We start from the raw sequence: 15,975 nt of genomic DNA, 5'->3' as shown, positions 1-15,975 counted from the left end.
CAAGTGGTTTTTTTGCATTTTACAGTACTGTAATACTGTTTGCCAAAACTTCACGTGAGCTTATGTGAGCTACAACAAATAGCGTGAAAAACTACAACAACAAAACATAAAGATCTGGTCTATTCCAAAATTTAAACTTTGTCCCTTGTTCTATAGTATTGTGGTTTACTTATGTAAACTGTTACACTTATCTCAAGTGGTTTTTTGCAATTTACCATTTGCCCTAAACTTCCAAGTGAGCTGCAAAGGGCAGTACTAAATTCAGCTCAAGTTATGAAATTCATAGTGTTTCTAATTACTCGCACATGGTTTTAATGAGATTCATTGCCTTTTCCAATTATCTGCGAGTATACATTTTGCGATTTTACTCTAGTGAAAGGATTTCTTATACGCAGGCGTCTGAAATGAACGGAGAGGATTTATCGATAGCTAGCAGTGACGATATGCCGCAGACTATGATGGAAATTGACTACGAGACTGTAATTGATGACGACGCTGTGGATGAGTTTACAACATTCAAGGGATTGTTAGAAGGTGTAATTAATAAATTATAATTGGCCATCTATTATGTTTTGCTGATGCAGGTTTGGCAGCAACTAATCAGGAAGTATATACACTCCTAACTGGCTCACTCTCACCGGTTGAGACTGAAAAGTTACAGAAAGTGATATTATATGCAGAGCAAAGAAAAGTTGCCAATGGTAGGATTATTATGATTGAATCTTTGTTAGTATGCCTCGGTGTACGCATGCGCAAGGTTTACGGTAGTGTATTTGTGTGGTGTCTGCCTGTCTGTGTGTGTGTCTGCATGTGTAGATTAATTGCTACAGCTGCTCAAGTCAATGAACTACAAGTAAGAGTTTCTAGTCACATTTTCTTGGATTTTAATTTGCAAAAATTAATAATGGCTTGTTCTCAAGTTATGCCTATATTTGGAATGCCATTGCAGCCTTTTCAGAATAGTTTGTAGCAAAATTTGTCCATGGAGTGTTGCTACTCTACTTAGTAGTTAGCTCTGCACTAGAACGCTAGCTATTGGTAGCTGCAAGGCCATTATACTGAGACTTTGTACTTTTGGCATCCTTTTTAGCAGCAATCATTCGATCATTTCCCACTGTTCGAGCAATAGCTAGTGTACATGTGTGACACATTCACCGAGGCATCAGCACCCGCGGTGCTTTCATTCACATTATAGATTTCCATTATTCAGTGACGGTATATTTGTATTGTTCTCTTCACTCTCGCACAGAATCTCGACAAATTGAACTGGCTGGTGGCTATCAGTTTGCTGTGACAAACGTACCAAACGCCTTTTTGTTTTCTTCTCCACACTGAGTTTTTTGTTGTCTGCTTGTGTTTTATCATTTCAAACCACATGACAGTGAACAAACATGCATTTACATGGTTACAAGTCTGAAATAATAAAGCCACATTGACAGTTTATCTGTTATGATACACACATAACTAAGTATCAAAAAGTATACTACTACATGTTTATAATGTTCAAGGCCTAACTTACTACGTTTACGTACGTCATATAATTATACTAGCTAATAAGTTTATATCATACAGTTATGTATTCAGCTCTTACAGTCATGGAAAAGCAGTAAATCCGGAGTATTTTTACGATCTTGAACGATCTTATCTGTGGCACTAAAATGTATAGAACACAATGATGAAGTATACTCCTATAAGTATGTATATTTTGTGCAACTTACAGGGACTCGAGTTTCGCCATCATTTGTTCAGGGGTAGGGTCCTCAGTTGTGAGAATTTTGGCCATAACACCAGCCTAAACAATAATGATGTATAATAATTAGACACATATATCTACATGTAGTTCAACTGACATGTCAAAATTTCCAGTATACGCTTATCTATAATAATATAATCAAGCCATGCATGCAGGTCCCCATGCGTAGTATAATAGCTACAGCTAATTGATGTAAAATAATTATGTACTTACCACATGAGGGGCGGCCATGGATGTACCTGTGGAATGATCACAGTTGTGTATAAATGCCAGTGAAACTAGATATTACATGCAATTGGGGGCTACATGTAGACAACTAGCTATAGGGGGTTATCTGAGAATGTAGGGAGCAAATAATTATTATGAGTATTATATCGAAAACAAGGGGAGCGAACTTGCCACTTGCACGCTTCCCGTTGTGAGAATAATGTATATACCTTTATGTATATAAAGTTATTTGCGTTGAGTTCGGCCCCGGAAGTTATTATTAATTATGGCTTCATTTAGGCTCTATGTGGTTGACAAGTAGCGTATAAAGAGTTATTTTTTGTACGGTGGAAATTTTCGTATTATTATACCGCAATAGATTCAATATAACAAACATTAAGAAGGTCCAACTCAATACAATGTATATAAATCTATCTAAGGGCAAGAACAGTTGTACCTCTTCTATAGGCTGTTTTGGATAGCAACTGGTGCATTCTCAGGCATTCCTTTTATAAATTAATTTTCGCTCCCACCGACAGTGCTTTCTTGGTTTTGAATATATAAAAATAGCCTGTTATTGTGATTTATGTTCCGTTTTGAATATATAAAATAGTCTGTTATTGTGATTTATGTTCCGAGTTCCATAATAATTATATATTCAAACTTTAAATAACTCAAATCAAAGTTTACGCGATTTAAAGTATGTATGCATGGTAGGGATTGTAAACTCCACCACGATTAATTTATAGAGTTTTGCACTTACGTGTTCTATAGAATAACCATGCTTGAGATAATTATAATATACCTGATAATGTAGCTGTTCCGTCTTTGTTATTTGAGCCCCTGTCACTAATCCATGCAGATTTGATCGCTGATCCCTGTATAATTATTAAGTATCATTTAAGAATACACTAATTAAACAAACTCACAGGTGCAAATATTTCAACACATGAGCCGTAGTTACTGAAAGAGGAGCGTTTATCTTCGTTATCCATTGCGGCTACTGTCACACTGCAAAAGAAGTATCAATCATTGCAACCAGCCCCGAAAACATTTCAATGTTAAAGTTGTTAGGTTTGACCGGGGAAGGCACCAAAAAGCATGGAAACAAGCAAGCGGGAGAGGACTGTGCATGTTAGTAAGTTAATACATTGCATGAGCAAGTTACTGAGTCACCTCGATCCTGCTTGTTTGTATAATAGCTACCCATAAACACAGATTTAATGATACATAATTATGCTTTATAGGTGGCTGCTGGTTATAATTATTAGTCGTCTGTGAAATGACTTCATTAATGTAAGCCGCGGCTACTAAATGACAAATGCACCAGACTAAAATATGTTACAGAACAGAACCATTATAGAATAAGACACTAAACAGTTATACCTATAACACCTACAGTTATCTACAGTTATGTCTAGCACACATAAACAGTACAGGTACAGTTCTATTATACAGGTACAGATACAGTTCCATTGCATGCAGTTACCTGCATGTGACCCTTTTGAGAATGCAACACTTTTTGACCCCATATTAGTACAGTGGAACTTCCATTAACGACCACCTCCAAATAGCAATTACATGCTATATAACGGAAGAGCTCATGCAGCTTTCTAGTCCCCCAATCGGCTTTAGCAATGAAAATAAACCTCCCAGAATGGACAGCCACACCCAGAATTAACAGGAAATTATTGCTGAGATAGCATTATTTTGCACAATCGTGAAAACGCTAGCTTGTCTCTACAGCCTTTTCAAAGCTTGTATGAGCGAGCTAAAGAAGCAGTTAGCAAAGCCCCAAGATTCATTTACAACAAGAAATTACTCAGAGAACATACATAGCTGGCAATCGAAACCTCCCAAGTAAAACCATAGATTGAAGAGAAAGGGATTGACAACGGAGTGCACTTCCGGTACCATCCGTGTTTCGCCTCGAGGCTACGTGGGAGCCTAAACATGAATAATTCATGAGAATTATTTTTGCCGTCTGTAAAAAAAAGTCTGAGCAGTTCTACTGCTAAATAGCAACTTATCACCTCATTTGTGTGGCCATTTGGGACATTGCACACTACTTAGTAACACAACCTTAGCTATATCATAGGTGCTATAGGAACACAAGCATGAAAAAGCCTCTGACAGAGGCTCTGTGTACCTCTAGCTACTTCACGAAAATCAAGATTTTTCATTTCCAAATCAGGGTGTCATACAGGATTTTGAAGTAGAGGGGGGAAATGAGAAAAGTAACCAGAAAATGTTGCTAAAAAAAGGTCAACTGTTATTTCAATACCCAGCTATGGACACTCAGTCATAATTGAAAGGGGGGGAATTGGAGCTAGGGGGATATCCCCCCTTTCCCCCCTGTATGACACCCTGCAAATGATACCTATACCATCAGAGGTGTTGGAGGGGTCTTTGAGGGGTCTTTGAGAATTGAAGTAGCTAGGCATTAGACACAATAATTTTTGCGGGAATTTTAGGGCGAAACACGGATGGTGTCAGGCCCATCTGTGTACACTCAATGTAAAAGCATCACGTGAACTGCCTCCGTTGCCAATCCCTTTCTTTTCAATCTATGGTAAGACAACCTCTCTCAAGAGCGCATAAAAGAGAGAGAGCGTGTAACTTCTGTCTGCTACAGTTACAGTACAGGCAGAATCCAAAACCACTACTATAAAATTAATAGAACTGGGGTCACGTGGGACTACATTCCATGCACATGCAGCAGTGAGCAATTTCAAGAAATGGTTAATTGTTATGGGTGTGGTTAATCTCTATAAGCACATCTGAATTATTTACAGGGGCGTAGCCAGGATTTGGGAGAGGGGGGTGCTGAATGAATGGATGTTCCGAATTACGAAGCACCATAGGTGCACCCCAATGGGGGGTCTGGGGGCACTCCCCCAGAACATTTTTGTTATTACATGCTCTGAGATTGATTCTGGCTAAACAATTTGCTTATTATTATAATAATAGAAAGTCAAGAGGAGTCAACAAAAATGTTCAGTAGTTCCATGCGTCGAAGGTGGCGACGAGCAAATTCGTCAATAGCATCAGGGATGCTGATTGGAATATCTCTATGGAGATGCACCAGAGATTACCTATCTCAGATTCTGTATCTATATCGTTCAGCTTGTGAATCAGCAGGACAGGGTGGCAAGCCACTTGCAGACTCAGTTACAGTGTAAAGAGTGACATGGTGATAGCTAGCTAAACAGTCTGCAACTCTGTGGGGGACCTGGTTTTGCTCTAGCCACGTGGCTTTGCGCATGTGCACTGGAATTAATATTTGGAGGTGGAGCTTACACTGAACTAGTATGGAGGTGGAGTGTCGAGTTGAATTGTGCTAGTTCTATCATATCAGCTAGCTAGCTAGCTAGTTTAATAGTAACAGGAACTTGTGGAGCAGATTCTGAGGCCAGAGGGGGGTGCTGGAGCACCCTCTGCACCCTTCTGGCTACGCCACTGTAATAGGCGCATAGAGGCTTGCTCTTTTCCCTATAGGCGCATGTGCTTACTAACCAGATTATACGGTATGTTACACTACAACCGCATGGCCTATTTAATATTTTGGTTTCCATGCAAAGACTCCGTGTTTCCTTACTGAGGCTACTACGTAACATAATATTATTGCAGACTCTGAAGACTTTTGTGTAGCAAAATCTGTTGATACAACTTTACTTAGTAGTTAACTAGATATTGGGAGCTGCAAGAATGAGGAAAAGGCTGCACTAGCTGTGCCAATTAATGAACATGCAGCCATTAATAAGAATGGGCTTAAAGTTGAACCTTACACATCTTTTTGAGCAACAGTCATGGTCGATATCCACATGCAAATTCCATCAGTATGCAAGCTATAATTTCTATACATAAACCTTCCACGCCGAGGTGTAAGCTGGTGCTTTCATTATTAACTTGCCTCTTGGAGCTAGCAGGAGACACATTACACGCATCTTGGTTCTCATTACCAGCAGCAATTGCAAAGTGAACACCCTGTAAGGAAAATAAAGTGCTATGATTCTTGCTATAAAAATGTGCAATACATTAGCATGTCCCGGGGCGTAGCCGCGAAGGTATTCGGTAAAGCTGTGTGTGTATGGGAGATTGGGAAATTGGAATAAAAAATAAATGTTGGGTGCATGTCCGTCCGCTGAAACCCTGCTGACTCATAATTATAATAACTTCAAACAGGAAGATAACTGTTTTCCAGTTTATAGAATACACACATAATATTATCATGCAAATGTAGCGCAGTCCAACTTAAGCGTTGTCTTATGCTGTGTCTTATTAATGCTGAGAAAAAATATTCGTATTATTGCTAAACATTAAATTTTTAGTTTATATAATTATAAACACATTGGAATACCTTAATTGAGAATCGGAAACAGTGGGTTAAAGATCTTTGTAAGAAAGTGTGTGTGAATGGGTTGGTCTTCTATTGGGAATGTAAAATATTTTGGTTCTTAGAATTATCCCAGGCATTAGTCAAAATAAATAGATATCAGTGTGTGTGTGTGTGTGTGTGTGTGTGTGTGTGCGCATGCGTGTGTGTTTTTCAGCTGTAACTGCAAAATGGTTGCAATGCGAGTACAACTAATAGCTAGCTTCTATAGGCTTCTAGCAATTATTGTTTTCTTCGGTATTTTCAAACTAAATCTTTTCTCTAGTTTACATACATTCAAGTTGCAGTATCTTCAGAATCATGTGTACCAAAATCTGTTTATACGAAGTTTCTACTCCACTTATTAGCCTTACACTAGGGCCTAAGGCACTATATCGCACGTATTGGATTAGCTACAAGAGCGAGAAAAGACAAAGACCTGCAAAGCTACACTGCCAGAGAAGCAGTAGAGCCATTAATTGTGAACTTTACCTCTTTTTCAGATCCACAGTCGTGCAAACATATATATACTAAATTCCAAGTCAATCATCCAGTATAATTAGCATTACGCATATTATGTCTCATTCGGGTCGATCGGACACACTGTCAACTAATCAGTAATCACCTCTTCCATATAACACTCATATGTTTGACCGAAACAAAACATGCACCGAGGCATTCTTATAATAATATCCCATCTTCTATAGTAGACCACAAAAAGATTTGCAATGTTAAATGCAATCTATTGGAGTTGCGTACTCTTCCTAATGAACTCTTGATAGATTCAAACCATGTAGCCATAAAACATAGTTGCTTGCGTGCTTTTTGATGTTGGAGAAAATTTTGTGTAAAAATATCGCGTGCATGGAGTATTGGAATCATGCAGGCATATACCTTGTTAATAGCAGCATTGACAGCATCATTCAAGCTCTTAGAAAATCCTCCTCCCAGAGACATGCTACATTATAACACAGAAGTGAGTCATGAATTATGTATATACGTAAGAGTGACAAACCAGTTAATGCACTGTTTTACGCTCTGTGCTCGGGATATTATGGCCAAGCAGAAGTTCGAGAAACTCATGTAGCTCGAAGCAAAACTGAGTATAATAATGTTACAGACGCTTCTCGAACTTTTGCAATTAAAAATTTGCATGCCTTGATCAGTATACATTTTATATTTTCAGTATTCCGTAGAAGCTAAATTATTAGCATGTGCGCTAATGGGGTATGTTTCAGTTCTATCAATACTGGTTCTGCTGTAGAAAATCATGCAGCACCAATCAGATTGCCGAGTCCTTACGTAATGTGTTGCAGCATTGTAGAGTTCTTACAAATGCATTTTTTGGCTTGTCAGCAGCAACCTGAGCTCTGCGGTTAGAGGCGCGGCCATTATCAACACTATTCATAGAGTTTGTGCGCAGTGCAGCAGAATAAATGCTTGATAGGCTTGAATTTCGTTCCCCCATTTTTTGGAGGACGGGCCACGTCTATATCTACCCAGTAACCGGGGTCTCTGTAACAAGTGGTGACTCGCTCTAGCAGCTTGAAAATTGAGCGAGTGCATATGAGCTATAAGGAAGCTATAGCCTTGTCCCCACGCCCATTTACTCTGAGAAGAGGGCCTGGTATCGACTGTTTTGCCCATGCCACTAACCGTTAGCCTGATACTGCATGGCTAACTCGGATCAGGATAACAACGTATAATTATGCTCAGTAAAACAATGACGTACGTTACAACAAAAAGAAATTAATGGATTGAAGGGAAGTACATAGAACAAGTAATCTAGTGGTAGCAACTCCGTTGTACGTATACAGGTCAATTGAAGGTTTCTAGTCCTATCTGATAGCAGCTACCCTTAGCTATGCTAACAAAAGACTCACAACAGGGTGGATGACTCATCATCTGAGCAGAGTGAAAGCTGCGTGACACAAGCCTATAATTGTAAAAGCCTATCAAGAGATGCAGAGTGAAATGCTCCTACATTAGACTAAATATCAATGTCTCTGTCTCTATATTATAGCGCTAGCTATATAATTATAGCTCTCATATTGACCAGGATCTGGGAAAAAAGGGTCCAAGTCACCTCATCAATGCCTCACATTCTCACAGTATAACAGCATATTTAAAGACAGATGTATATCATCAGCTATATAGCTAGCTACCCATGCACTATAAGAGCTATAGCGAGGTGAATCAATTGTTGCATAATGATAATTAGAAACGCTATGTGCAAAAAACCAGCAGTTTTATGCCCTTAAAATAAAAATGCACATAATCGAGCAAGCACTAATATCCAGTTTCAATGGCATAATTATGGCCTTGAGTAGGCTCCAGTACATTTGTGAAAAATGGGCAAAATAGTTGGTCCAGGGGCGATCGATGTGTTATGCTTTAAGTAAAAATCACCTGCTTGGGTGATATTGCGACCACATCCTGGTACAGAATTTACATGCATGCATGGTGACGAAGATTTGTGCATTGACAGCTTTAGAAGTACTATTGATCTAGCAGGAGTCTTCCGTATAGTAAAATATATCTTACAACATTTATAAAGCTAATTGTGCTATAAACACAGCACTTTAGCAGCCAGGTGAGCAAAATAAGAATACACACGCATACAAACACTCACAGACTACTAAAGACCACGGCTGCCTTAATAACACGCCTCATGCAGGGTGCATCATGCACACTTACTTTGCAACAGACTTCTTATCCTTCCCTTCTTCATGTTCGCGTGCGACATACTCTACACCCTCAATCACACCTCTGAATGAGGATTAATAGCAGTGTAATATGAATTGTCCAATCAACAAATTAAAACAACACCATACAATATGCTGGAAACATATAAATAAGACAACTTACACTGTACTCCCGCTTCCATTATCACCTAGCACCTTCACAGCAATGGCTGTTGCGCCCCTTGCAAGTCCATACTTATCTCCAATTACAGTGCCTGCATGACAGTGTATTATACATAATAATTATGATAACTCATCATAAGCAGCCAATATATGTAAATCGATAAGTGGGTGCACTTCATCTGCCCACGCAGAAACACCATTTTCAACATGTACATGGCGTAATAATTATGGCTTTGTATACGGCTATAGGGGCATTTACAGTGCCCTGGGTGTTAACAGGAGCACATTACAGAAGGAGCGTCTTACCTCGGGAATCGCATCTCGTGGAAGTTTGCAAAGCATGACCTTATATGCAAAACCGCTAAGTGGGTCTGCGGGCGAGTGCTAATTGAGCTGACGGTGCACTTTTACCAAGCATAGGTCAATAAAAGTGAAAAGAAAAGACCTGGAAGTAAACTCTCTCTTCTAAGAACCCCAGTAAGACTCCCTACTGCAAAAACAAAACGCCTAGTATGTGTTAGTCTAAGTCTAGCAAACTTTCTCTGTACAAAGTGACTGGATATGCTCCTATTTACAGAACTTTCTGTACCTCACCAATGACAGTCTCTTCCATGATGTATACCAACATCCATCAAAGATCTAGCTATTCATTTTAGCTCTTTCTGGCTCAACCTAGCTCTCCTGCTGCTGCACTACATACAAAATCCGTTTATAATGATATTCACAGGCTGACCGGGGTCTGTAATTTATGTATATACACAGTACTTACACACACTCTTATAAGGCAATGCGGCGTTTACGAAAGCACACGATATGCGATTTCCGAACCCATGCACAGTTAGACGCTCCTTCTGTAATGTGCTCCTGGTGTTAATTACCAGCAGATGACGTTCGATTGATAGTTCACCCATAGATACTATAATTTACAATAGTATCAGTCTATGGTTCACCTAAGCTTTTGCTTTTCGAAGTTGGTCTATAGTTCAGTTTCCAGAGCCTACCCTCGAATAAACACCTGCTTCGAGAGCAACTCTTGGACATATTTATAGAAATCTATTAGCTACACACTCTGGGGCTGAACTATCAACTTTGAAAGGCTAAGTAGCCAAAGTGAACTCCTAGGTAGGTAGTAGTCTCGGGAGCCAGACCTAAGTATAGCTGGAATTAGGTAGAGACTCTTGCAGCATTTCCATAAAATTTGGATAGAGCCAACAAAATGCGAATCTTATGTCATGTGATTTTTGAAATGCGAGTATTGCCGGATAGAGCCATTGAAATGCAAGTATTGCTACATCTACTCGTTCGTTAAACCTCCAACGTCATAAATACGTCTCCAATCTGACATTCCAAGAGCACACGGTAATGTTGCATGAGTATCTCCAGATTTTTTCTCCCTTCTCCCCCCCCCCTGAGATAAGGTCTGGGTCCCCAGACTATACTAAGGTACGTACTAACTCAAAACTTTGAAAGCTAGGATAGGTGAACTATCTAGCTATTTTGCACTCAGGGGCACTGTAGTATGCACATGTTTTAAGAGCAAGCGCGAATGATTTTAGAAAATACATGTCGATTTAAATCCACATGCAGCTGCACAAAAACTCACACAGAAGCGTTGCACATTCTGAGTGATGGGTAATATATCAGTCCCAAAAGCAAATAATGCCAGTCCCCATGACTGACTTACATACATACGCACAGATTGTATTTTTTAATCAACCGTGACCAGGTGCTTATTCGATGAAAAGGTATCACACATCCATAACTGTATACATATAATTATACACACACAGTTGACACGGAGATAACTGCCGTACCCTCGCGAAAATAAGCCCATCTTGAATAAACGCCCATCCCCTCCTTTGCTTTGAAGTTCTTGCACAAGGGTATTTTCACTCGATTATAATAAGCACACTCAGAATGAAGAGTTGAGCATGCGCAGTAGCTGAATGCCACATGTTCACTATTAATTTTAGTGAGAAAGGAAGTTGTAGGTAGTAGCTAGTAAGGCGTATATGCAGGAACAAGTAGCCCTATATGCTGAGAAAGGAAACACCATGTCCAAGAAAGTTATCACACAGGCCAATTTTGCAGGTTACCTTATCTTGGTTTTCTGAAACAAAGTACCTGATAGCTGCTCTGTAGGAGTATGACCTACTATCCTTCGGGAAGTTTCTGCTATATCTGACATCGACAAGCAACGAATAGAGTCAGAGTCCATTAACTTCTTCATGTTCATTCTCTTGTCATGCTTTAATCATACTTGTGCATATTAGTTTATAACATTGTTGTTGTCAATTTAGATAGACAGTTCTATAGCTAGCCAATAGCCTAGGCAATTAGTGTAACCTAGTCTATACTAACTGTAGGCTCACAGATCAGATTTACTTCAACTTAATACTCATAGAGATTTTACCATGTGGTGCAGAGACCAACAAATGAAATGTTGTATTAAAATGAAAATACAATATAAGAATTGTCATAGAGCGAAGTGTAAACCTCGATTTGAGGCTGCGCGTATATTCAAATGAAAACTCGCCGTTCGCGGTTAAACGCCCAGTCCCCTAATAAGCCTAGACTTCTTGCAGAAAATGGTGGGCGTATTTTCGGGAGGGTACGGATATAATTATAGTCACTTGCAAAATTAATGTACATGCACCTCCCCAGAATGAAACATGTACAAGTTCTATAGCTGTACAAGTTCTATAGCTATAGCTAGTTTAACTAGCAGGAATTCTTTGCACATGCAATTCAATAACATACTCATCAAAGCAATGCATACACACATAGCTACATATCATAATTATGTATACAGCATTTTCACTGAGATGCTCATACCTGCAACATGTGTTCCATGACCATTAGCATCTGTAGAACTTCCACCAGCAGTATTAGTTCCCCATGTGGCTCGGTCTTTAAACTCCGTGTGATCAATCATGATACCACTATAATTATTATATGAATAGAATCATGCATCCAGTATATTTATGCATCCATAAGGTATACATACACATGCATGTAGGCAATGAGGTCACCCGCTTCTTCATTAATTCCACTGTAAGTGGTTTGTGCCGCAAAAGTAACCCGCTATTAGTATATTAATTAGAGAAGACAATAATTATACATGTAATTGTATCATAATTTGCACTAGAATAAAAATTTATATACTAACGTGTCAATGATGTAAACTTTAACTCCTGTACCATCTGAACCTGAACGCATGCATGTTATTATGAAGTAACACGATTGCATGGGTAAAATATATAAATGTATGCATAGACTCCTTGACACTCCAGGTGTACTTTTAAAAGTTACATCCTATCATGCAATGAATAACTATTGATATGCTATAACTTCAATGCTTATACGAGTACACATAATAATTATCAGGAGTGCATGAAGATTTTAACAATGCTTCACTATAATTGTTCCTGCATGATTGGGCTTTACATTATTTTGTTGCCCAGTGAGTGCATAGGCAGATCAAAGCTATGTATTTGACATGCCGCATCACTAGCATAGCAACCATATGCACTATATTTTACACACAGTTCAATAAATGAATGCAGTGCATTTAAACACAGCACCCAATAACCAAAAATGCCCATTTTATAGTGTAATAGGCAAGTATGCATTCCTCGGCACATTCTTCTGGCACCACAAAACCAGTCCTATAAAAAAAAAAGTGCATAATGCGCTTTATATTTGCAGCAGAGCAGAGATTTTGCACATATTATTTTTGTTTCTTGTGAAATACAAAAGGTGTACGTAGGGGCATTTTACTACGTGTAAAAGTTACCATGATGTAGCTCCGTGTATGCTCTCAAGTACAATACATTATCTAGCTAGATATGGCAATTTTAAAGCTCACTCTCAATGGCAAACAGGCCACCCCAGGCTCTCAAGCTCCTGTAGGAAGGAAGAGACGCTTTTGTCTGGTTTCCAACAGGCCCAGATACAATCAATATCATCAAGCCGTATTTTTCACTATCCGTTCTAAAAAAATCGGCCTGGGAACAAGGCTAATACAGCAGTTAACATGCACTCAATTCCTGCATGTATTCTTCTCAGCCTGCTGAAGGCTGAGTACAATAAAGGAGTTTTACAATTCAGCTAAACTGCCTGCATGCTGTTACTGACTATATTTACAAAACGAATAACGATAGATAAGCACACAAACAAAACAAGTAAATGCTGTGACTTTGTTCCATGCAGCTTAACTTCAGCTGTTGGCTATTTTTGCTATAAGCATTTTCTATTAGCCAACATCTACGATCCAGGGTGTCATACAGGATTTTGAAGTAGAGGGGGGAAATAAGAAAATAACTAGAAAATGTTGGTAAAAAAAAGGGTCAACTGTTTGTAAAATTGGACACTCAGTCATGCAACCCCCTGAACGCAAATTTTAGGGGGGGAAATTGGAGCTAGAGGGGGAGTATCCCCCGGTTCCCCCCTCTTGTATGACACCCTGCGATCCCTTGGTTTTACAGCCCATCCCTTTGTTACCATAGAAAGTTATAGCCTTCAAGGCCCTAAAATTAATATTAATGTAATTATACCGTCATTATATTCATAGTATTCGTCCACGTGCTTTGTTTCTCTGTATACAGTCCTATGTAATCCCCACTCGGAATTATCTTCTCTAACACACTCTTCCATAGCATGCATTTCCTGTGGAACAAAAACCAATAATACAATTCACTTTGTTGCCTGCCTATCACAGTGTGGCTACAATTAATGTTAACGTCATTTAAATAAGGCATTTAGTGGTATCGCCATAATTATTATATATAATACATGCACATAATAATTTTTTGAAGATTCTCATCATGTTTTGTAAGTTTCGTACCTGGTTGTGTTCAACGTACTTGACATCGCTCATAGCGCGAAGAGTCTCAAGCATCCTAAACATGCATACATGCGTGCATAACAAATATACGTATTTGCTATCAACAAAATGGAGATTTCACTCACATTTTATCAGTGGAAACACTGTATCCACGAAAGCCTTTTCCAATATTGTACTCAAACATAATCTTGGAAATATTGCCTTGAAGTTGCATAGCAGATCGGACCATGGTCTTGTGGTTTTCAACTAAACAATGTATTAAAAATAATGTGATGTGTGCATATGCTTTAGAGATCAGCAGCATAATATTTTTTACTCACAGCTACACTACATAACAAATTGTGTGTAGGTGCTGAAAACCATGCACACAGATTTTATATTCTTGCACATGTAGATATCTAGATACAGTAAAATTGGATTATTACTGTATTACTAGAATGTTTTGCGAACATCAAACATTTGTGAACTTTGCGATGGTCGATCAATTCACAACAATAAAATCCGCAAAATCTACTAGTAAATACACACGATCCTTGCCAGAACCAAGGGGTCAAATTTTCTGCTGATTTGGCTCATTCGCAAAGGTTTTTCATCAGCAAAATATTCGAGTAATATGGTAGCGCTTACTTGAGGAAACGGAAACTCAAAGAGTGGGTAATGATCGACCATGATTGTTGTTAAAAACGATCGATGCCAAAAGTTCAAGTCTAAAATTAATGGCTGCATCAGCAGAGCCTTACAGCTCTCTTCTCACTCTTGCAGCTACCAATAGCTAGTGTTCTAGTGCAGAGCTAACTACTAAGTAGAGTAGCAACACTCGGTGAACAAGTTTTGCTACGCAGGCATAACTCGAGAACGAGCAAATCCACGAATTAAAATCCAAGAAAACATGACTAGAAGCCTATAGAAACTCTTACTTGCAGTTGATTGATCCTTGAGCAGCTGTAGCAGTCTACACAGACACACGCACGCACGCACGCACGCACGCACGCACGCACGCACACACACACACACACACACGCACGCACACGCACACACACACACACACACACGCACACAAACACACTACCGTATATCTCGCTTGCGCATGCGCACCGGGGCATAATGCATGTGTTGTGTTGTATTTATGATGTGTATTCAGAGAGTCAGCTAGTCACATGCCTCTTTCTTAATACCACCTCCTGAGTCCTGACTACTAGGCTGCACAATGAATATATATAGAACCTGTCACATGCCTTTTTTAAAACTAACACTTGACTTAATAGGCTGCACAATGAATATGTAGAGTGCCACCTGGCGCATGGCGACACAGACACATAGATTCATTGTATATTATGACATTGTATTCTGGGGATTTTTTTTACCGTATCATGAGATTAACAGTGCACCCACCCATGCAGGCAATACCAATATGAGAGCCTCAATTCCAGGTCGCCTTATATGTTCTTAATCACCCAGTACCAAACATGATCAAAGTACACCCACTCACTTTCTTGGTTAGACAGTTCTTCCTTCATAACAACAACATACTCATTCTTGATGATAGTTGGAGAGTCACTAGCCAGTAGAGGAGCTGCAGTATATTAATTAAGCAAGTCACATTTAAAAAGCAGCAGATGAAATAACCTGTAACTGTTACTTGCCTTTAGCAATCCCCTTGGCATTAATAGACAGCACTAGTACTGCTAGAAAAGTGAGAGCAACAGTGGGGGCCATGTCCAAATGTTCAGGTACTTGTTTTAATACTGTAGATCTTTAACTTAACATGCACAGTGCAATTTTTGGTGCAAAATCTTCCTTTCTGTCACATGAGGTGTGTGGGAGGATAGGTTCAAAACAACTGAAGGAGGAGGGGCTGGTGTAGATAATTTATACGCATGCGCGTTAGCTATTATCTACTCGTGTTTGCTGTGAATGATGTCACTCT

At 39.2% G+C, this 15,975-nt stretch overlaps 2 protein-coding genes across 2 annotated transcripts in view; one reads left to right on the top strand and one right to left on the bottom strand.

The window, feature by feature from the left end:
• The window catches only part of LOC135346533 (importin-7-like), a 25,569-nt gene extending 24,128 nt beyond the window's left edge, over positions 1–1,441 (top strand). The window contains exons 23-25 of the mRNA XM_064544181.1: positions 396–534; positions 585–701; positions 1,250–1,441. Of these exons, the coding sequence (XP_064400251.1) occupies positions 396–534; positions 585–701; positions 1,250–1,335 (342 nt within the window). The 3' untranslated portion in view covers positions 1,336–1,441. The remainder of the gene's footprint in view (positions 1–395; positions 535–584; positions 702–1,249) is intronic.
• On the bottom strand, positions 1,415–15,865 carry LOC135346570 (uncharacterized). The gene is made up of 16 exons (XM_064544236.1): positions 15,692–15,865; positions 15,538–15,621; positions 14,174–14,294; positions 14,049–14,103; positions 13,759–13,870; positions 12,372–12,411; positions 12,038–12,144; positions 9,204–9,294; positions 9,033–9,104; positions 7,230–7,293; positions 5,874–5,947; positions 2,890–2,971; positions 2,766–2,838; positions 1,967–1,992; positions 1,719–1,792; positions 1,415–1,653 (listed from the first exon to the last, which is right to left on the bottom strand). Exons 1-16 carry the CDS (start codon positions 15,762–15,764, stop codon positions 1,581–1,583), a joined length of 1,221 nt encoding a protein of 406 aa, XP_064400306.1. The 5' UTR covers positions 15,765–15,865; the 3' UTR covers positions 1,415–1,580.
• Positions 15,866–15,975: the final 110 nt, after the last annotated feature.

Source organism: Halichondria panicea, chromosome 13 (genome assembly GCF_963675165.1).
Source record: "Halichondria panicea chromosome 13, odHalPani1.1, whole genome shotgun sequence".
NCBI classification, from domain to species: Eukaryota; Metazoa; Porifera; class Demospongiae; order Suberitida; family Halichondriidae; genus Halichondria; species Halichondria panicea.
The sequence above is the reverse complement of the archived record's forward strand: the minus strand, read 5'-3'. Positions and strand labels throughout refer to the sequence as shown.

What these genes read in the sequence shown, in the direction of transcription:
- LOC135346570 (XM_064544236.1), bottom strand. Translation starts at nt 15,764, where the DNA reads ATGGCCCCCACTGTTGCTCTCACTTTTCTAGCAGTACTAGTGCTGTCT. An exon ending in AAAGTTTACATCATTGACAC is followed by an intron (nt 12,145 to 12,371) that starts GTTAGTATATAA and finishes TAATAATTATAG; the next exon opens with TGGTATCATGATTGATCACA. An exon ending in GTGTTGAAATATTTGCACCT is followed by an intron (nt 2,839 to 2,889) that starts GTGAGTTTGTTT and finishes ATAATTATACAG; the next exon opens with GGATCAGCGATCAAATCTGC.